The 21,795-nt window shown below is 50.2% G+C and overlaps 1 protein-coding gene across 1 annotated transcript in view; it reads left to right on the top strand.

The window, feature by feature from the left end:
• Nucleotides 1-21,795, top strand: part of LOC101940817 (uncharacterized) — a 38,123-nt gene that overhangs the window by 4,058 nt on the left and 12,270 nt on the right. The window contains 7 exon segments of the mRNA XM_065563893.1: nt 657-679; nt 2,510-2,625; nt 4,725-4,784; nt 7,254-7,764; nt 8,465-8,560; nt 13,499-14,156; nt 19,569-19,664. Of these exon segments, the coding sequence (XP_065419965.1) occupies nt 657-679; nt 2,510-2,625; nt 4,725-4,784; nt 7,254-7,764; nt 8,465-8,560; nt 13,499-14,156; nt 19,569-19,664 (1,560 nt within the window).

Raw genomic sequence — 21,795 nt, 5'->3', positions numbered from 1 at the left:
TGCTTAGCACCCACCAGCAGCCAGCTCCCCCCTCTCCCTCTCCCAGTGCCTCCTGCACACCAGCAGCCCTGCCAATCAACTCCTCCCTCTCCCTGCCAGCGCCTCCTGCCTGCCACGATCCGCTGTTCCACAGTGTGCAGGAAGCACTGGGAGGGAGGAGGAGGATTGGGTACAGGGTGTGCTCTGGGGATGGGGCAGAAAGAGGCAGGGAAGAGGCAGGGTGGGGGCGGAGTGGGGGCAGGAAGAGGCGGGGCAGGGGTGTGGCATTGGGGGAAGGGGTGGGGTGGGGTAGGGTAGGGCCTGTGGTTTAGCACCACCAAGGACAACTGGAAACCAGCGCCTGTGGTTAGAAACATTCCAGATCCCCACATGGGGAAGGGAGGGCTCCTGAATCATAAGCACTAGAGTCCAGCAATCAGAGATCTCAGTGTAACTTGGCATGTGCATTCCAGACATGTGAATTACAATTGTTCTTTGCAGAGTTACAGACACATTGATATTAGAGATGGAAAAGCCCCATTAGCTCAGGGAATCCATGGCCCTGAGGCCAGGGCAGGACCTCTATTCCCCATATTTGCAGAATCCCTTCCCTGGGATTCCCTGTGCGTGTGTGTGTGTCAGGTGGTACTGAGATTCTCTCTCTCTCTCTTCTCTAGGACATCAGAAGCACCTTGAGCAGGTACGTGGCTCTCTCTCACTCCCCCTCACACTTCACAATGCTGGGAAAGAGCTTGGTGGTGATGTTAGTGTGACTTTCTATACCTTGGGGGAGCACTCTGTAACCCCCAGAGTCCTCATTTACATATAATTGTGATATTGCATATAAAGCATGCCATGTGAGGTATCATGGGAAGGTTATGATCTGCTGAAAACCATTGTTCCATCTAACTGTGTATATCATGTGTTGTATGCTTGTCACTAAAATATGCTGTGGGCTTGGGAGGCGCCCAGGTACTAGCTCTCCAGAAAGAATGACAAGGGAGGTAACCAACACCCAGGTGTGTACTGAACAGACAACACCAGCCATTGTCCAGCAAGGGAGCTACAATGCGATGACTCACCTGCATAAGGCCACACCAGGGGAATTGCTCAACCTTGCCTGGGGACTCAGCAATGCCCACCAGAGACATGCCTGGACTTGTGTTCTCCAAGCACATGGGCTAAGGGTATAAAACAGAACACGGGCCCATGCTTGGTCTTTCTCCTGCCCTCACCTATGCTGCAAGCAACCAAGACACTGAGAAGACTTAAGACTCCAAGAGAGGAGACTGGCCCAGATTAAGGATGAAATCTGTGTACTATGAACTGCAATATCCACTGGGGTGAGAAAAACTGCTTAATCTAGATGTTGCCCAGTCTAATAGGGTTGAGAATTTAGACTGCGTGCTTATATTTTAGTTTCATTTGGTAATTAACTCTGACTTTTTGTCCATCACTTATAGTCACTTAAAATCTATCTTTTGTTGTCAATAAACTTATTTTACTGGTTATCTTTACCAGTGAGTTTGTATGAAGTGTGTGGTAAATCTGCTCAGGTTTTGCAAAGGCTGGTGTATATCCACTTTCCATTGATGAAGTGGTGAACCAATTAGTAAATTAGACGGTATATTCCTTAGGTAAAGTACTGGGGGCGGATTTGGCTGGTGCCTTTCTCTGTGTGATTGAGTGGTTCTGGGAGAATTCATGCAATCTAGCTGGGTGTGGAGCTCTGCATGCTGTTGTGCTGAGTGATAACAACGCCTGGAGGGGTTGGCTGCTTGTCACTAGCAAGGCCTTGTGAGAGACAGCCCAGGCTGGAGAGAGTTAAGGGGGTGCAGCGGTTCCACAGTCCCAGGCTGCACCCCGGGGAGCCCGTCACAGTTAGTACCACATCTCCCCATGGCTATACAACAAAATGTGTAGTTAAGGTCACATGTTGGATACAAATCTCTCTAATCAGCTTCATCATCAGGTTCTCACCCTTGCTCAGAAGACTCTGGAATTATCCATACAGTGGGGAAGACTGACCTCAAGTATTTCCTACAGATATCACTTCCCTGGGGGACTGGCTGCCTCAGGATTGTGGGGATGGAATATGGGTCTGTTGCTGTTGGGGCCCTGGTTACCATTCAGCCCAGGGCAGCAGTGTTCAGGAGTCTTTCCCACCTGAGGACTGTTTGGAGACCTGTGTGGAATGAGGAGGGGAGGAGGGAGTTGGTGTCTCAGTCTAGTTCCTACTGGGCAGATTTCTACAGCACTTCATCTGGGAACCTGCTGTCCATCAGAGCATGGAGGTCATGGAGTGAATTGGCCATGGAGACTCAATTCCCCTTTTATCCCCAGAGCTGGTCTCTCCAGGCCAGAGTTGAAGAAGATTAATGGGTCCTTGGAGGGGAATGTTGCACCTTCTCTGAGGCTGGCAGAAGTAGAGGAATTCTAACTCCAGGCCCATTAGAGCAGCGACTCATCAGCAAGAATGTATAATAAGTCACTAAATGAAATATAATCATGTGAAATTGTTTCTCTCCAGGTGGGAGAAGGGGAAGTTCCAGCAGCCAGAGGAGATTTCTCCTGAACTGGAAGAGCGAGTCAGTGGTTTCTCCCAGAAAACTATTGCGCTATTGGAGGCTCTGAGGAAGTTCAAAGGTACCTAGAAGGGATCTAGGAGGGGAAATTGGGAGAAGCGTCTGAGACTGTGGGAGGAGAATGGCTCTGGCCAATTGGTTCACAATTAGATTATGCATCTATTTAATTGTTGGATGAGAATGCCACACACTTGGTGTCCAAGTCACTCAACTTGATTAATTCAACCCCTTATTTGTCCCAAAAGCATGGCTTACTATTACAATTAGTATTAAAGTAAGAAATGACTGACATAATGGAAGAAATACTGCCCAGTTACGTTCTCCTGGGGCATAGGCGGGTCATGATACATTTCTCCTATGATGCTCCGTCTACCCTTTACAATGTCTTACATATTATAAACATCCAGATTATATATTTATTAATTCTTTTCCAATCACCTTTGAGTGTTATGAATAGTAAGTATCTTGTATAACTCATACACTACACATGCATGAACTTTCTAATTGGCAGGGCTTTTGCTGTCCAAGCCATTTCAAGTTATTCTCTTTTCTGATTCATTCATTTCCCTCAGTACACACTGATGTGCACAGGTCACTTTGACCCTTTTCTCCACTTGGGATTTTTTGGACTTTGCTAACTGCTCCTTGGCAGTATGTTTTGGGTGTCTGTTGTCATTAAGCACATTGTGTGGTCAGAACATCTCTTTATCCCACATAGGAACTTATGAACACATCACTTAATAACAAGGTCACTTAAGGCAACATTTCCCTTACGTCGTGCAAACTACTGACCAGACCAAAGCCAAGTCAGTCAGTATAAACGCATAATCTCCGTCTGTCCAAATTTATGCATAAGAAATGACCCTTATACCAATTCTCAATACTGAACCTAATGTCTAGTGGGAAGCAGACAAACGGAGCAGATGTAGCGGAGCCCCAGGCATCAGGATGTCTCACATTAATTCACGACTTACCAAAGGTCTCAACATTCAGGCCCAAATTTAGCAAAATGGCCTAATTTGGGGCACCTGAGTTTCAATCCCAACTGGAGAGCTGCAGGCAGGGGCGGCTCTGTGTATTTTGCCGCCCCAAGCACGGCAGGTGCTCCAGAGCTGTGCAGCCTCCACAGCTGCAGGTGGAGTCAGTGGGAGCTGCAGGTGCCCAACCCCTCTGAGAACCAGGCCCCAAGGGCCTAAAGGTCGGCACCCAAAATCTAGTCCCTAAATTAAAAGCCATTTGTTAGAGCTGAACCCAGCCCATCACTGTGCTCTGGTCCTGTACAGCAACTAGTCTGGGCAAAATGGGCTGCAGGGAAGGAGAAAGCCCCTCCCCCACAGCGAGGGATCCCTCCAGCACAGGAGCCTCTTGTGCTTGATCCACAGCAGCTGCAGGCACAAGGCGTGTTCCTGAGAGGGCTGGGAATGGGGTGGGGGAGGGGTGAGGGTGGGTGGAAGAGGGAGGGGGTGGACGAGGGACAGAGGGACGTGGGTACGCAAGGTCTGCACCGGCCCCTGCAGCCACTGAACAGCAGAGTCACAAATGGCCCCTCCCCTCTCTCCTTTCGCCAGTACCGGGGTGAATCTGGCCCATTCAGCCAACCTTCCCCTGCCTCAATGTCCACATGGATAAAATGATTTTATTATTATTCCCATTTCTCCCTATGGATGACGAGGCCCCATCATGCTGCTCTCTGTAGAGACACTGAGTAAACAGACCCAACAGCTCACAATTAGAGCCAGGACTTCGTAAGCTCTGAACATTCCATTAGTGTCAAAGGGACCCAAGTGGGTAAAGTTACTTTTATGCCAAAGTCTTTGCATGATCTGGGTCTAGGTTACGACAAAAGGCAGCAAGTGAATGAGACAAACCAACTGGAGTCTGAAGGGTGGGAGGGGATGATGAGGGGAAAAGTAAATCTCACTTACAGATTGTGTGTCCTGGGATGGTTGTGAGGCTTCATGGATGTTGGTTCCATTGCTGGGAAAGGCCTGAAAGAGAGAGGAAATGGAAGGTTTCAGACCGTTTTATATTAAATACCTGAGTGTGTCTCAGTCTGTTTCTCTGTCATGATGAAAACACAGGTCTAGTTGTTCACAGTGGGAATACTGCTATAAATATGAGAGCCTTAAATCTCACCTCTCTTATCCTTTCCCTCTCCAGACACTCTGCCGTCTGCACTGGAGACAAAAACAGGGGAACTCCTAGGAGCTCACAGACAGGGTGAGTTTGCAGGTGGAGATTGATGAGAAAATTCCAGTGAAAACGTCTTCATGAGATTGTAGCTAAAGTTACCAACCCAACCGACAGCAACCATGACACACCCAGCCCTACAAATAACACGTTAAACAGTGAGGGGATCCCGGGGCACTGGAACAGGGGGACCAGAGGGCCAGGCCATCCCACTTTTAAAACCCTAACCCTGGCCCCCTGCTTTTTAACATGGGCATAGTTTGGGGGCAGGCAGTGGCGGATTTAGAGTTAGTGGGGCCCTGTGCGCAGCTTCATTTTTGGCCCCCCTCCCTCGGGACCCAGCCAAGAAAAAGAACATTCTCTCTTATCTCCCCCCCCCCCCCGTTTTTCATTTTTTTTCTTCATCCTCCTCCTATATTATAAGTAATAGGAAGTAAATGAAAATAAAGTGAGGTCCATTGATTGGGGCAGGGGGTTGGGGTGCAGGAGGGGGCATGGGGGTCGGGCTCTGGGAAGGAGTTTGGGTGTGGGCTCTGGGCTGGGGCAGGGGGTTGGGGTGTGGGGAGGGGTGAGGGGTGCAGGCTCTGGGAGGAAGTTTGGGTGCGGGATGGGGTTGCGGGTTGGAGTGCGGGAGCGGGTCAGGGGGGCAGCGCTTATCTCCAAAAGCAACCGGCACACCCCTGTGGCAGCATCTCTGTGGGGGGGAGAGATCAGGGGGTCTCAGTGCATTCCTGTCCGCAGGCGCTGCCCCCGCAGCTCCCATTGGCTGCAGTTTCTGGCCAATGGGAGCTGCGGAGTCAGCGTTTGGGGCAGGGGTAATGCACGGATACACCCTCCCACTCTCCAGGGGCTGCAGGGACATGCTGGCCGCTTCTGGAAGCAGCGCAAAGGTAGAGGGAGGCAGAGCAGGCAGGGAGCCGCCTTAGCTCTGCTACGCTGCTGCTGGCATGTCTCTGCACGCCCCTTGGGGGGAGGAGGACAGCGGGTCGGGCAGCATGTGGAGCCACCTCCCCCCTGCCAGGTGCATGCAGAGACGTGCCAGCAGCCGGCCACTTCCAGCAGCGGCTCGGGGTCACTGGCCACAGCCTGCAGGCAGCCTGCCTGTCTGTCTGAGCCCTGCTGCGCTGCCGCATTTTGGTGGCCCCCCTGTTGTTGGGGGTCCTGTGCCACTGCACAGTGTGTTTAATGGTAAATCCGCTCCTGGGGGCAGGGGACCATGTTGCCCCCCCAAAACAGCAAGCCTTGGCCAGGCCTGGAGCTTCACAGGCAATGGCTGTGCTTCGTGGCATGGGAGCTGATCAGCTTCCCCCCGTGGCACAGCCCCTGCCCGCAGTGCCAGCCTCTTCCTGGTCCTGGCCCCTCTCAGTGGCTCCACCCCTGCTCCTCTTCCCCCAAGGCCCTGTCTCCTGGCCAGGCCAGGAGCTAGAACTAGGCTGTCACCTAGGGAGCCCAGGCTGCACTTGGGAGCCCTGGACCCTCCACCTGCCCTGAGTGGTGCACTCCGGGGAGTGGGGACATGGGCTGGGGCCTGCTTTCAGGCCCCCTGGACCTTGGCCCAGAGCAGGTGGAGGGTCAGGGGCTCTCCACAGTGGCCAAGGCTCCCAGCCTGGTTGGGGGCGGGACCTTAGTGGGAAGAGGAGATGTAGGGCAGGGCCATGGAGGGGGTGAGGCCACAGGCTGCAGGACCTCATGCCCCCTCCCCCTCCAGCCCCAATTCTACCAATGTTCATGCACTCCTGGGGAGATCCCAACCTGACCACAAAAAATCCTGACACCAAGGTTAGTGCTGAGTTCATGCCCACGCTGATGAACAGAAACACTCTCCCTGAGCAGCACCCGAACAGAGCTCTCTGCCATGAGGGCTGACACATCCCTCTGCTTTACCCGGTGCAGGGGGGCTCCCCATTGCTCTTCTCCAACATCCTGCCTTTCCTCTGGGCAGGGCTGGGTTCTCCCATTGCAGCTGCTCAATGGTCGCTGGATTGGGGAGGTGGTCTCCCTTTGATTCTGGCAGCTCCTCCCTTCTCTCTGGGCTGGGGATGGGGCTAGCCCACCTAATGCCACTTCCTACTCTCTGGTATTAAGCAGCTCTTCCCCAATGCTGCACCTTCCTCTCTGTTCCCTGATCTGGGAGTGGCAGCTTTGTTATGGGAGAGAGCTTCCCTCTGGGGCTTAAAGCTGGTACGTGCTTCTTCTGCTCCCTTTTTCATTAAAAGCTTCTGACACTTTCCTGTCTGTGCTGCTGGGAATGGAGAAGTCCCAGAAGGGGGAGCGGAAGCCTCTGCAATAAATGAGAAACTAGTGAAGTGGGTCCCATTGCAAAGACAGAGGAACTGCAGTGACATCTCTGCTCAGTCTCAGGCGCCCAAGACAGAGGCAGCTCCCTGGGATCCAGGACTGGCACAGCCAGGATAGGGCTGCTGGGGAGTGTGAGAAATCGTCCCAGCCTCCCCCAGGGCCGAGCTCTGCCCCTAACACTTTGATTCTTTCTTTCCCCAGAGAATGTGACTCTGGATCCAGACACGGCTCATCCCAAACTCATCCTGACTGAAGATCGAAAAAGCGTGAAATGGGGAGACACATGGCAGCGACTGCCCAACAACCCTAAGAGATTTGGCACTGAACCCTGTGTGCTGGGCTGTGAGGGATTCACCTCGGGGAGACACTGCTGGGAGGTGGAGGTGGGGGGTGGGGGAGGCTGGGCTGTGGGGGTGGCCAGAGAGTCTGTGAGGAGGAAGGAAAAGATCAGTCTTAACCCTAAGGGGGGGATCTGGGCTGTGGGGCAGTGGGGGAGTCACTTCCAGGCTCTCACCTCCCCTGTGACCTCCCTCTCCCTGAGCCAGTTCCCCAGCAGGATCCGGGTTTGTCTGGACTGTGACCAGGGGCAGGTGACATTTATCGATGCTGGTGACGAGGCCCCGATCTTCACTTTCCCGCCGGGTTCCGTCCCTGGGGAGAGAATCCGACCCTGGCTCTGGGTGGGGGGATCCTGGCTCAGCCTGTGTCCCTGAGACATGGGGTGGGGGGGAGAGGAATATCCCACTGGGGCCCTGAAATCAGCCTCTCTAGGCTCACACACCCTTGTCTCTATCACCTCTCCCTGTGGACTTTCTATCATGCCGTTTCTATGACCCTGGAGGTTGCTTCCAGTCCCAACTCTGTGCAGCCTCTGGACTGTCAAACCCAGTGCCGTAACGAGGGCGAGGCAAGCGAGGCACTTGCCTCAGGTATGCAGAGCCTAGGGGCGCAAGTGTCAGCTGCTCTCTCAGCTACTGCTGCCTCTATGGCAACCAGAGACTGTGATTTGTGGGTAAGATCTGATTTGTATATTGACCTGGGTCTGGGGCTTGGTCCTTTGGGATCAGGAGAACCTTTTTCTTTTACTGGGGCATTGGTTTTCATAACCATTCATCCCCATAACGAGTGGCAGTGGTGGTGATACTGGGAAACTGGAGTGTCTAAGGGAATTGCTTGTGTGACTTGTGGTTAGCCAGTGGGGTGAGACCAAAGTCCTCTTAGTCTGGCTGGTTTGGTTTGCCTTAGGGGTGGAAAAACCCCAGCTGTGGGCTGTAACTGCCCTGTTTTAAGCAATTTGTCCTGAATTGGCACTCTCAGTTGGGTCCTGCCAGAACCGCATCATCACAGTGTCCTTGGGGGGAGGACAGAGGCACAAACATGCTTCTGAGACATAGAGCCCTCCCCTCCCCCAGCACTCACCTGGAGGAGACGCTGAGGGGGCTTCCGGTGGGAGACAGGATCATCGGCAGTGGACCTCGCTCATCACCTGAGCAGCTGCTGGGGCTTCGGTGAGTGTTTGACCCTGTGAGCCACACACACACCCCGCAGCCACCACTCCTGCAAACTGGACAAGGGGCGGCCCCATCCAGCACCCCCAGTGAAGCTATGGCGAGGGGCAGCAGAGGAGGAAGGAAGCCACATGTGATTGCAGTCCCCTCCCCCCCCAGGTAGACAGTCACAGGACAGGAATGATCTTAAACCTGTGTCTATTGTGGGCAATGATTTGCCTTTGGAGGGTTTCTCCAAAGGTTTGTCTGAGGAGAAGAGCTGTTTGTCTGTAAATGAAGTTTCTGAATGTCTGTCTAATGTCTCAGAAGTAAATCTGAAGTTATATCAAGAGCAGAAAGATCTCATTGGTCAGGACAATGTGTCTCAGGAGCAGATTAAAGTGGCTGGTCAGGTGAAAGCCCTGACGGAGGGAGGAAAGGGCAGATTTTGGATGGGTGATGGATTGGTGGCTAGTACAGCTTGTAAAAGGGAACCTGAAAAGGGTAACTGGGATTTGCTGGCAGTAGCTTAGTGTAATGAGAAGAGCAGCAGTGTATCTGTTGGGAGTGGCAATGTGCCTGGTAAGGAAAGTCTGGATGATCCTAGCAGCCTTGTGAGCTGATGGCTTTATCTAGTCAGCAGTTTGGGAAGGCCAGGAGAGTGGAAGATGGGTTTGTTTCCACAGGGCAGGTGGCGCTGGGGGGGGGAGGGGGGAGACTGTTTCTGCAGTGCCTGGCAGCGCTGTGTGTGTGTTTTGGGGGGTCCGGCGCTGGGGGGGGGGGCGCAATTTTATATTCTTGTCTCGGGCTCAAAAATAGCTAGTTACGGCTCTGGTCAAACCATAGAGAGCATTGAGTGAGTGAGGTAGAGAAGCCAATCTCATCACTGCTCCAGGGATTGTGCAGCCTATTTGCCACTGTCCTCTATGGTCCAGGAGGACTCTGGGGATCCTGGGTCAGACAGTGCCACTGAGACATGGGTGGGGGGGGAACAGCCCACTGGGAATGAAAGAATGGGCTTCTCTAGCCACAATTATCCTAGCCCCTATGGCCTGGAGGACTCCTGCCTTCCCAATCTCTTAGCTTGGCTTCCTGGCCTCTTAGCTCTATGACCCCTGGAAGCTCCTTCCCACTCCCTCCCTGCAACACCAGGGGTTGGAGGAGGAAGGGGGGTGAAGAACCCCTGGAGCTGCAGAAGGAGCAGAGGGGCCCTGAGGGGCAGATGTGGGGCCTGAAGGGTCAGAACTAAAGGAGGGGCTGGGGGGCAGAAGTGATGTGGGGTTGTTGGGTAGAATTAACAGCCAGGCTGGGGACAGGCAGATGTGCGGGTGGCAGGGACACAGAATTAATTGAAGTTTGGGGGAGAAACTAGAGACTCCACACCAGCAGGGATACTAGCAGAGGGAGAGCCAGGGACTGGGGAATGTGATTCATCCCAATATCCAGTAGAAATGAATGGCTAGCATAGTCACGTCCTACATTGATAGAAGGGGTTTTTCCTTCAATGCAGTTAATCCACCTCTGGGAGAGGCAGTAGTTAGGGCAACAAAGAATTCTTCCCTTGACCTATCTGCGTCTACATCGGGGTTAGATCAACCCAACTACATCACACAGGGTGTGACATTTTTCACAGCTCTGAGCAATGTAGCTAGGCTGACCTAAGGTTTAGGTGTGGACTAGGCCTCAGGATGAACAAGGGTATGTCTACACTACAGTGGCTAGAGTGACACAGCTACAATGCTCCAGCTGTGTCCCTGAAGTGCCCTAGTGTAGATGCTTCCTACATTGACAGAAGTGGTTTTTCCATCGCTCTAGTTAATCCCGCTTTCTGAGAGGCCGTTGCCAGGTCATCAGCGGAATTCCATTGTCTGCACTGGGGGTTAGGTCGATCTAGCTGTGGCACTCAAGGAACACAATGTTTCACAGCCCTGAGTGACAGCACTAGGTTGACCTAAGTGTAGAGCAGGCCTAAGAGAGGTTTCCCTGGAGCTGGCTGAAAACACGGGCTGAGGGACTGGCTGGCAGCTTGGTGTGTGAGGCAGAAAGCCAAGAGAAGCAGTCGTGAGTGTGATCCCAGGAGGAAACGGAGAGACAGAGCTGGATTCAGGCACAGGGTTCCCTGGAAAGGCAGACATGGAGTTCTGAGTAAGGAAACTGCCGTCTGCTGTTTGTACCGTGTTCAGGGCACAGGAATGTGCGGACATGGTTTGTAACCAATAAAGATTGCACCAAAGAAATACCTGACTCCTATAATCAATTTCTCCTGCCAATGGAAGAACCTAGCAAGGCCCCAAACACTGGCTAACTGCTGAGGTCAAAGGAGCAATGGTACAACCCGAGTCAGAATCTAGACCTGTGGAGGCAAATGTGTTGGTGGGAAACATTTGCGGGACCTCCAGCAGCAAAGAGCCTGTGCAGAGGAGCAGATTGCTGCTAATTGTGGACTTGAGCATGTCCAGCTTTGTGGGCCGAGCAGTCCCCATTGTCCCTTCTCTCCGGCCTGACACTCCTCTACCTAGAGTCAGACAAAGCCCAAACTGGCTCGTATTTCCCCCCAGCAGAACTGGTCCAGTGATTATGGGGTCAATATTGGGCCAAGGCAAAAGACCACATCAAGTACTGATGACATCACCATTATCACCCGACACTGCAGAGACTGGCCTAGGGACTGTGGGGAGGGTCAGTGAGATGATTATCAGACAAACTCTGTGTCTGGGCTCGTCCATCCGTCTCCTTATCCTCTTCTCCCAGGTTCCAGCTGCAGAGGGAAAGGTTTCCCAGTAGCAAAGGTGCTGTTACCCTGAGCAGACCCAGGTTCCGTTTCCTGCTCTGTGTGAAGTCAGGAAAGTCACTTATTCTGTCTGGGCCTGAATTTCCCCTCTTCTAAAATGGGAGAAACAGCCCTTCCGCATCACACAGCAGAAGAAGCACTGTGTGTGTGGCGGGGAGGCCCATGGGGTCATGTGTCCCTCAGATTTAATGCTTGGCTTGTAGTGACCATGTTCACACAGACTGAGCATGCTCAGTAACATCAACTGAAGGCACTGCCCTCACTCTTCCCCCGTGCCCCCACCATCGGTAGGTATGGGTCATCTCTGCACAGCAGTAGGGTGAGTCTAAGCACATTGGCGTTTGCCAGGTGCTCAGACAGTGCAGTGATGGGTGTCAGATAAGGACCTGCAATCGCTAGAAGTGCAGCTGTTTCCTGTCACATCTAATCACAAAAACATCACATTGGGGTTGTCACAAACTTTCCTGATTTCACACTGACTCTTTCACTAGCTGGTGTTTCTCTTAACACCCCAGCTCCTGGAATCCTGTGATTAAATGACAATCTCAGCTCTCACTTTAACAAAGGTCAGTTTCTTGCTCTCATGGCTGAGAAGAAAAAGTTGAGAACAGGGCCACAGTGAATCATGACTGCTCCGAAACAAACAAAAAATCCAGAATGTAATTTTTTAGAAGAAAACCCTCATGTTTCCGTCAGCCAACCTCAAGATTTTGGATTACGTGGTGCTGGCTGTGCTGCCTTTGCAGTGATCAGTTTGTTTTCAGGCCTCTTGTCTCCAGCACAGACTCTAAGGAGCTAAATATAAAAATGAACATTCTAATTTATCTCTTTACTTCACCCCTAATCCAGGGGAGCTGTGCTCATTTGCCGCTTGGCCCCACAGCCCGGCTCCATGCGCATTCCCACACCTTGCCCTCTCTGTCTATTTCCCTTTCTATTAACTCTGCTGTTGTAGATAAATGATGGCATTACATTAGGGGGCTCTCCAGGGGTAGCAGATAGAGCTTTAAGGCCTGAGTTCTCAGTGGCACAGTATTGTCAAGCCCAAACTTTTGAAAATCATGAGTCAGGACCCCCAAAATGATGCAACTGCCTTTTATGAGACATAAAAATAAAAATGATAATAAATGTTGAGTTCTTTCGATTTGTCTTCTGGCTTCTCAGCCCTTTAGGCTGCACTTAGATCACCTTTGTATAGTTTTTCTCTGTAACCAAGAAATCCTTTGTTTAGGAAACAAAAGCCAAGAGTCTCACCTCGTCACATGCTTCCAGGAGCTGGGGGTTTAACAAACACACCAAATATCAGGCAAAACCATGCTCTGAAGTGTCCCTAGCCTCTGTTTGCCAGAAGCTGGAAATGGGTGACAGGGGATGGATCACTTGATGTTTGCCTGTTCTGTTCATTCCCTCTGAAACACCTGGCATTGGCCACTGTCAGAAGACAGGATACTGGGCTAGATGGACTATCGGTCTGACCCAGTCTGGCCATTCTTATGTTCATGAGACTCATTATAAAATCATGAATGTTGGCAACACTTTTGACACTGCGTCTCCTTTACACTGAGGCAGAGCTGCCTTAGCGTATGTCAGAATCAGGCCTTTGAAACATTGATTCCAGCTTAGCCAAGTTTTTGGCCTGTGAATTGAATATCCCTAGACTCGGAAGGATTAGATTTTATTGGTAGATGTCAGTAACTGTTGATTTCACTGTACACACACAAACCATGGGACAATATTTCCATTGATAAGTGAAAATTTCAAATAGGCACAGTAAGAAAAATGCTGCGTGAGAACTTACTAGAGTTTGATTTAAGGAGATTTACTTAGTATATTTGGACATGTGATGCTGACAATTTGTGTTTTAACAGTTACACTTTTTAACTTTTTGAATCTCCGTGTCTACTGTCATAAACTAATTATTGTCTGACTAAAATATTGTCTGAATGTCCCCCCCAATTTCCCCCAACTGTGAACAATAATATTGATAAAAACTGAAACTTTGAAAGTTTAAGTAGATAAATACAAAAAAATCTTACAAATAAATATTAATCTTATCTGTCAAAATTACATATTAAATCAAATGAATTCTGCCAATCCTAAATATCACTCTTTAGACACGCAGTTCTGTCAGCTCATCAGGACAAGGGGAAACTGATGTCCATGTGAAGCCTCAGTGACCCCCCACACCAGCAGAGGGGGCTGATTGCAGGATCAGAGCCTTATTGGGACATTTCTCACCAAAGCCTCCAGGGCTGGAACATTAGGGGTGATCTGTCTCCAGCTCAGCAAACAGCCTGGATCAGTTCCAGGAAGGGAAACACCCAATTGCTGCTGCTGCTGCTGCAGGCGGGACTTATTTCTGAGTTCAGAAAAGTGAAACTAACCCTGTTACACTGTCCAGAGGGAGCCATGGCCACAGACAACCCCGTGGAAAGTCTCCGGAAGGAAGCTACATGCCCCATCTGTCTGGAGTATTTTAAGGACCTGGTGATTATAGACTGTGGGCACAATTTCTGCCGAGCCTGCATCGCCCAGTGCTGGGAGGGATCAAATACAGCCGCCTCCTGCCCTCAGTGCAGAGAAACTGTGCAACAGAGAAACCTGAGGCCGAACAGGCAGCTGGCAAATGTTGTAGAAATAGCCAAACGGCTGAGTTTACAGGCAGCAAAGGGAGCAGGAGAGGAGAGGGTGTGTGGGGAACACCAGGAGACTCTGAAACTGTTCTGTGAAGAGGATCAAACTTCTGTCTGTTTGGTTTGCCATCTGTCCCGGGATCACAGAGATCACAGGGTGGTTCCCATAAAGGAGGCTGCCCAGGAGTACAAGGTAGGGAATTGCTGTCAAGTTTAATGGGTAATAACTTTGGATTTTAATTACAGGCTGATTTCACTGAAATTTGCCTGTCACAGGTGTGATGCATCATTCAGCTCTGTAAAGCCTTCATTGTACGGGAGATGCTATAACAAAATTAATGATCTGGCAGTGTGGCGACAGAATCAGGATATCAAGTCTTAAAAGATATCTGCTGTGGGAAACTTTTCTCTGAGATTCTGAATGTTTTTCAAACCCAGCTTCCCCTGCTGAAATAAGGGGACTTTTTACACAATCACCGGTGTTAACAATCAGTGAGGTTTAAATCACAAGAGCAGCAGGCCAGTCTATGGGAGTGGGTTACCTTCAGACTGGAGAACTGATCATCTAAATATCAACACCGTTAATTATCTTGTTCCCCTGTGAGAGTGGAGAGGGAGAATTACAGCTCGGCACCATTTATTGCCAGGGACGCCTCCTTCCAGTGCTACATGCGGGTGATGTTTTCCCCTGTTATTTTCCCCCCAGTAAAGAAGGACCAGGCCCAGAGAGCTCAGCAGAGCCCCGGGGTATATTCTAGCCCCATGAGGGAAGTCTGGCCCCAGGAGCCCCTTGGAGCCAATTAGCAACTCCATCCTGTTTTGAACAATGCTCAATTTGAACAGATCCTGGTGTCTCCTTTTCGTGACTCACATGGGTGGGGCTTATTTTGTGGGTGGCGCTTCAAAGAATCCAGCAATATTTGTTCCCACCGCCCCCTTCTGATCCCTGCTCATTTACGAAGCTGTTTCGCTGGATGCAAAGGCTGCTTTTCCGCTTCTGTCTCACACTAGCCCCTGCTGGCTCCTCCCTCCCTCCCTCCCTCACTGCTTCCCTGCAGCACCGCAGGGGTGTCACCGAACAGCTCCCCAGGAGCTCTCAGCAGCAGCCTGGGCCCTTGGGCAGAGAGGAGGACAGAACTCGAGGGCTCAGAGAAAAGAGAGAGTGAAATGGGGAGATCTCAGGAGGGGCTCTCGGGGGCTGCCAGGGGTGTTGCACAGAGCGGGGCTGATGGGGCAGGAGCACGTTGCTGTGCTGTGTGAAGGAATCACACGCTGTCAAAGGGGAAGAGAGCCCTGGGTTATTACAGCTCTGGAGCAGTTATAATTATGGGTGGCACATTCCCCCAGACCGAGTGTGTTCCCTGTTCCTCACTGACCTCCAGCCACATCACAGCTTCACTCTGTAGTGGCGTAGCCAGGTTCTAACATCAGGGGGAACGAACACATAAAAAAGGCGCCACCCGACATATCAAATTACTAATTACATACTTTTAAATTCGTTATGTATATTTATTTGTACTTAAAATAAAAACACAAGAATGATCCAGCCACAGAAGGGTTTGCACAGCCGGTATTTCACAGGAGAACTTCAGATTATTCTTAGATATACTTTAGATTCCAGAAAGTAAATCACAGAATACAGTCGTTTGTAATTGTCACTCCTCACCCCCGGAGCAGAGCGGCAGCTCGGCTGCGGCAGAGTCATTCCCCGGGCTGCCATGGCTCGCAGAGAAAAAATGCCGGTAAAGAGAGAACACGAGGAAAAAAAAAATCCCCTCCTCCCCCCCTTTTTCTTCCTTCTCCACCTCTTCCATTGGCACCAGCTGGGCTTTAGAGCCACCAGGAGCTCTGCCCACCAGATTGTGGCTTTTGTGCTGTTCTGTCGAGGTCTCCTTGGATGTCCTGATGTGAGAAAACTGAAAGCTTGGAAGCCGTGTTAACTTCCAAGTGACAGGTGCCTATTGTAGTGCTGCACGCTTGGTTTCCAGCCGATGGTTCCCTTATTTCTTGGTGTTGCATTGGTGCAGCTCATCTAAACTAGTAACGTTCACCTGTAGTTGCTTACATCGTGGCACATCAGTGCAAACCCCCCTCCAGTGTAGACAAGGGCTTAGGAGGATGGAAAAAGGAGCCACCTATGGAATAATTTCCTACTGTCAAAATAGTAAGCAAGCCACAGAAGAAGAAAATGGCTTTACGTCTGCAAATATCTGCTCTTTCCATTGGAATGCAGGTATATTTCTGTAAAGCAGTGGAGACAGGAATCTAGTACATGCCCTGTGAAATCACAGGCCACTCTTTAAACTGGAATACAAACTTACATGTAGTAATGGGCTCCTGTGTAGTAGATGGAGGAACTGGTAAATAAATAAATAAAAAGCCAAAATTAAATACTTTACAAAAAAAACATTTCAATAAACTTTGAGTTACTGGCAAAAATAAAGTAGAATTACATCTGACATGTGCTATTGTAATAAGCTAGATCACTTGCTGCTGTGGGGAAAACATTGTGAAGGAGTCTGGAAGGGCAAAAGTACCACAAGTTTCCTCTTCATTTCTTGCCGTTTAATTCCCCCTTGCAAAAGAACCAGAGGTCAACTCCAAACCCTGCAGAGCAAATAGGATTTTACGGACACATCAATTCAGCTTAAGATACAATTATTAAATCTGGTAGGGAAGGTACCATGGATACTATATGCAGGGCCATACACAGCTGTGTTCACACCATTATTTGTTGGGGGACAAGAAAAAGAGTTAAAAAAATCTGAAATGGAGTTGCTCCAAGAATAATTTTCTATTTAAGAGAAAAGAAAGCCAGATGAAGAAATATTGCATTTGCTTCTGCAGATATCTGCTATGTCCATGAGAATACAGGTGTGTATGTATACAAATGGAAGTGAGAATTCAAGAAATCCACTGTGAATTTAAGGGCTACCCTTCAATGGGCATGTAAACATGGATCACATATTGAAAAGAATATTCCGTAACATAAGAATACAAGAACGGCCGTACTGAGTCAGGGCTTAGGTCCATCTAGCCCAGTATCCTGTCTACCGACAGTGGCCAATGCCAGGTGCCCCAGAGGGAGTGAACCTAACAGGTAATGATCAAGTGATCTCTGTCCTGTCATCCATCTCCACCCTCTGACAAACAGAGTCTAGGAACACCATTCCTTATCCATTGTGGGTAATAGCCATTAATGGACTTAACCTCCATGAATTTATCCAGTTCTCTTTTAAACGGTGTTATAGTCCTAGCCTTCACAACCTCCTCAGGTAAGGAGTTCCACAAGTTGACTGTGCGCTGTGTGAAGAAGAACTTCCTTTTATTTGTTTTAAACCTGCTGCCTATTAATTTCATTTCGTGGCCCCTAGTTCTTGTATTATGGGAATAAGTAAATAACTTTTCCTTATCTACTTTCTCTACATCACTCATAATTTTATATACCTCTATCATATCCCCCCTTAGTCTCCTCTTTTCCAAGCTGAAAAGTCCTAGCCTCTTTAATCTCTCCTCATATGGGACCCTCTCCAAACCCCTAATCATTTTAGTTGCCCCTCTCTGAACCTTTTCTAGTGCCAGTATATCTTTTTTGAGATGAGGAGACCACATCTGTACTCCGTATTCAAGATGTGGGAGTGCCATATATTTATGTAAGGGCAATAATATATTCTCCGTCTTTATTCTCTATCCCCTTTTTAATGATTCCTAACATCCTGTTTGCTTTTTTGACCACCTCTGCACACGGCGTGGACATCTTCAGAGAACTATCCACGATGACTCCAAGATCTTTTTCCTGATTTGTTGTAACTAAATTAGTCCCCATCATATTGTATGTATAGTTGGGGTTATTTTTTCCAATGTGCATTACTTTACATTTATCCACATTACATTTCATTTGCCATTTTGTTGCCCAATCACTTAATTTTGTGAGATCTTTTTGAAGTTCTTCACAGTCTGCTTTGGTCTTAACTATCTTGAGCAGTTTAGTATCATCTGCAAACTTTGCCACCTTACTTTTTACCCCTTTCTCCAGATCATTTATGAATAAATTGAATAGGATCGGTCCTAGGACTGACCCTTGGGAAACACCACTAGTTACCCCTCTCCATTCTGAGAATTTACCATTAATTCCTACCCTTTGTTCCCTGTCTTTTAACCAGTTCAGTCCATGAAAGGACCTTCCCTTTTATCCCATGACAACTTAATTTACGTAAGAGCCTTTGGTGAGGGACCTTGTCAAAGGCTTTCTGGAAATCTAAGTACACCATGTCCACTGGATCCCCCTTGTCCAAGAGTAAGGCAAGAGTGAGAAAAGACTTACTAGTTGTACTGGTCTCTTGTGTGGTAACTATAGCTGGCAATAGAAAAGGAAGACAACAAAATTAAAATAGCATCCCTGAGAGAGAGAGACAGAGAGAAAAAGGGAAAATATATACCAAGCTACAAATGTAACTAAGTATTTGATACCTGTTGGGGTCTCCGCTAGATCACAAAAGTACCCATAGTTGGTTTGTGAGCAATCAAATACATTCGCCTGTATATATCTGGTGACCTGCATTGACTCTAAGCCTTTGAATTATTAATCACACCTGAAAATAATTGTTTTCTTTGTTTTATGTTTTTATACTGCAATAGCTGTGCACAGCACTTTGTAAAGTTAAAAAAGATAAGTGACGAATTTCCTCTGGACTGAAAAAAATTATTTAAAACACTATTAAAAAAATTATTTAAACAGGACTGGGGCCGGCCGGCCGGGATGTAAAGGGCTCAGGGCTCCCCGCAGCAGCGGGAGCTCAGGGCTCTTTAAATCCCGGCCCCAGCCCAGCTGCCAGAGCTGCGAAGGGGTGGGATTTAAAGGGCTCAGGGCTGCTGCTCCTCAGCCCCCCCTTCCCCCGCCACGCTGGGGGGCTGTGCTGCTGTTCCTTCCCCTCCCGGCAGAGCCCACCCCTGCCTGGGCAGCGTGCACCAAGTGAGGCTCGGCTTAGCGAGCTGGGCAGCTGCGGGCAGGGGGGAGCCAGGAAACCAGCCGCGAGCAAGCGGGGCTGGGGATGGGGGAGGGCCATGCAAAACCCGGCTCCGGCCGCTTTTAGAAAATGTGCTCAGGGGGGAGCGGCTGCGCCCCCTGCTCCCCTCCTAGCTATGCTCATGTGTACAGTCAATGGGACTGCGCTGGCTCAGGTGCTCACTGCTGCCTGAGGGAGGCCACATGGGAGCCTGGACAGATGAGAGCACAGTGGGGTCTTGTTCCTGGCCTGGGTCTGGGCACAGGGCAGCGAGGTGCTGTCCCAACCTCTTCACTCCCACTGGCAAGAGGGATCATTCAGAACCTTCCCAGCTGTTTCCCCTCTGGCCTGTGCTCAGTGATTTGAAGCTTTAGCTCAAACACAGGCCCTGAGAAGCCCTGAGTGTCTGCAGGAAGCAGAGCCCCTGCTCTGAGACTGGCGTCTCTGCTCCCATGAGGCCTTTGGGGCCGGCAGAGCCGAGTCTGCTGCTCGCTTCCAGGGTATTTACTGCTGGTGTATGAAATGCCAATATGGACAGTACTGTCCACCCATCGGACAGGCAGACTAATGGCTGTTTATCGCACACGATGCCCCTGCAGGTGAAACTCCAGGGAGCCCTGGGCCCTCTGAGGAAGGAGCTGGAAGAGGCCCTGGCTCTGATGTCTAAAGAGGAGGAGAAAACCACAGCATGGCAGGTGGGTGTCCGGGTTTATTCCTCCCTGAGCCCACCCCTGAGATCTCTGATAGGGACAAATTCTCCATATTGGGTGCAGTATTTTCACTGTTACATGGATCCTGTTTCCCTCCTGCAGATGGGGATGGTGTGTCGGCTGCTACAGCCATCGGTTTTCAGTGGCCTCCATGACACAGCTCTGCAGCTTCTCTGCAGACCTGGAGGAAACAGATTGTTCCTTCTCACTCTGCACTCACAATCCCTGCAATGAATCTGCCCAGTGCCTGGGCCAGACACTGGAGCTGGGAGGACGATTTTCCCCCGTGGAAGAGGTTCAGAGTCACTCAGCTGGCTGGGCTGGGGCCGTGCTGGGAGCTGAGCTCTTCTGAGCATTGAACCCAGTTGTGTGTGTGGAGCTCTGTGGAAAATCTGCCCCTAGGCTGCATCTACATGGCCCCAACAGCCAGCTGCAGGCTAGTCACTGAGTAACACCCAGGGGTCTGGGTGGGCTTGTACAGCCCGTGCTGCTGCGGCTTCATACCTACCAGTACCCGAGCTAGCCAGATCAAAGCTAGTCTGGGTGTGTCTACACACGGTGCTGTCACACCTTCATTGCAGTGTGGACACCACCTGAGTGAGCAGAGCCAGGGGCAGGTCAGTGTCAAGCCAGGCAGCGGTCAGCCACTTCACAGCCTCTGTTGCTATCACGTGGCCTTTTCATCCCAGTCACCTGCTACTGTTACTGTGATTTTACCTGTGCTTGTCTGTAGCAGGTGATGAAACCAGGGGACAAAATGTCTGTTCCGGTTCACCTGCCTCTTAGGCCTGGTCTATACTACGAGTTTAGGTCGACTTTAACAGCGTTAAATCGAATTAAGCCTGGACACGTTCACACGACGAAGCCCTTTCTTTCGACTTAAAGGGCCCTTTAAACCGGTTTCTTTACTCCACCTCCGACGAGGGGATTAGCGATAAAATCGGCCTTAGCGGGTCGGAATTGGGGTAGTGTGGACGGAATTCGACGTTATTGGCCTCCGGGAGCTATCCCACAGTGCTTCATTGTGACCGCTCTGGACAGCACTCTCAACTCAGATGCGCTGACCAGGTAGACAGGAAAAGCCCCGCGAATGTTTGAATTTCATTTCCTGTTTGCTCAGCGTGGAGAGCACAGGTGACCACGCAGAGCTCATCAGCACAGGTAACCGTGATGGAGTCCCAGGATCGCAAAAGAGCTCCATCATGGACCGAACGGGAGGTACAGGATCTGCTCGCCATATGGGGAGATGAATCAGTGCTGGCTGAACTCCGTAGCAGTAAAAGAAATGGCAAAATATTAGAAAAGGTCTCCAAGGCCATGAAGGACAGAGGCCATAACAGGGACGCACAGCAGTGCTGCGTGAAAATTAAGGAGCTACGGCAAGCCTACCACAAAGCCAGAGAAGCAAACGGAAGGTCCAGGGCAGAGCCGCAAACATGCTGCTTCTACGCGGAGCTGCATGCCATTCTAGGGGGTGCAGCCACCACTACCCCAACCGTGTGCTATGACTCCCTCACTGGAGAAACACACAGGGAAGCGGGTTCAGAGTATGAGGAAGATGAGGATGGAGATAATGTAGATAGCTCACAGCAGCAAGGAAGTGGAGAAACCGGTTTCCCCAACAGCCAGGATATGTTTATCACCCTAGACCTGGAACCAGTAACCCCCGAACTCACCCAAGGCATGCTCCCAGACCCTGAGGGCACACAGGGGACCTCTGGTGAGTGTACCTTTGTAAATATTACACATGGTTTAAAAGCAAGCGTGTTTAATGATTTAATGATTAATTTGCCCTGGCAATCACGGCCAGTACAGCTACTGGAAAAGTCTGTTAACGTGAACGGGGATGGAGCGGAAATCCTCCAGGGACATCTCCAGAAAACTCTCCTTCATGTACTCCCAAAGCCTTTGCAAAAGGTTTCTGGGGAGGGCTGCCTTATCCCGTCCACCATGGTAGGACACTTTACCACGCCAGGCCAGTAGCACGTAGTCTGGAATCATTGCATAACAAAGCATGGCAGCGTATGGTCCCGGTGTTTGCTGGCATGCAGACAACATCCATTCCTTATCGCTCTTTGTTATCCTCAGGAGACTGATATCATTCACGTCACCTGGT

Source organism: Chrysemys picta, chromosome 12 (genome assembly GCF_011386835.1).
Source record: "Chrysemys picta bellii isolate R12L10 chromosome 12, ASM1138683v2, whole genome shotgun sequence".
Classification (NCBI taxonomy): Eukaryota; Metazoa; Chordata; order Testudines; family Emydidae; genus Chrysemys; species Chrysemys picta.
Note: the sequence above shows the minus strand (reverse complement) of the source record. Positions and strands in the feature narration are given on the sequence as shown.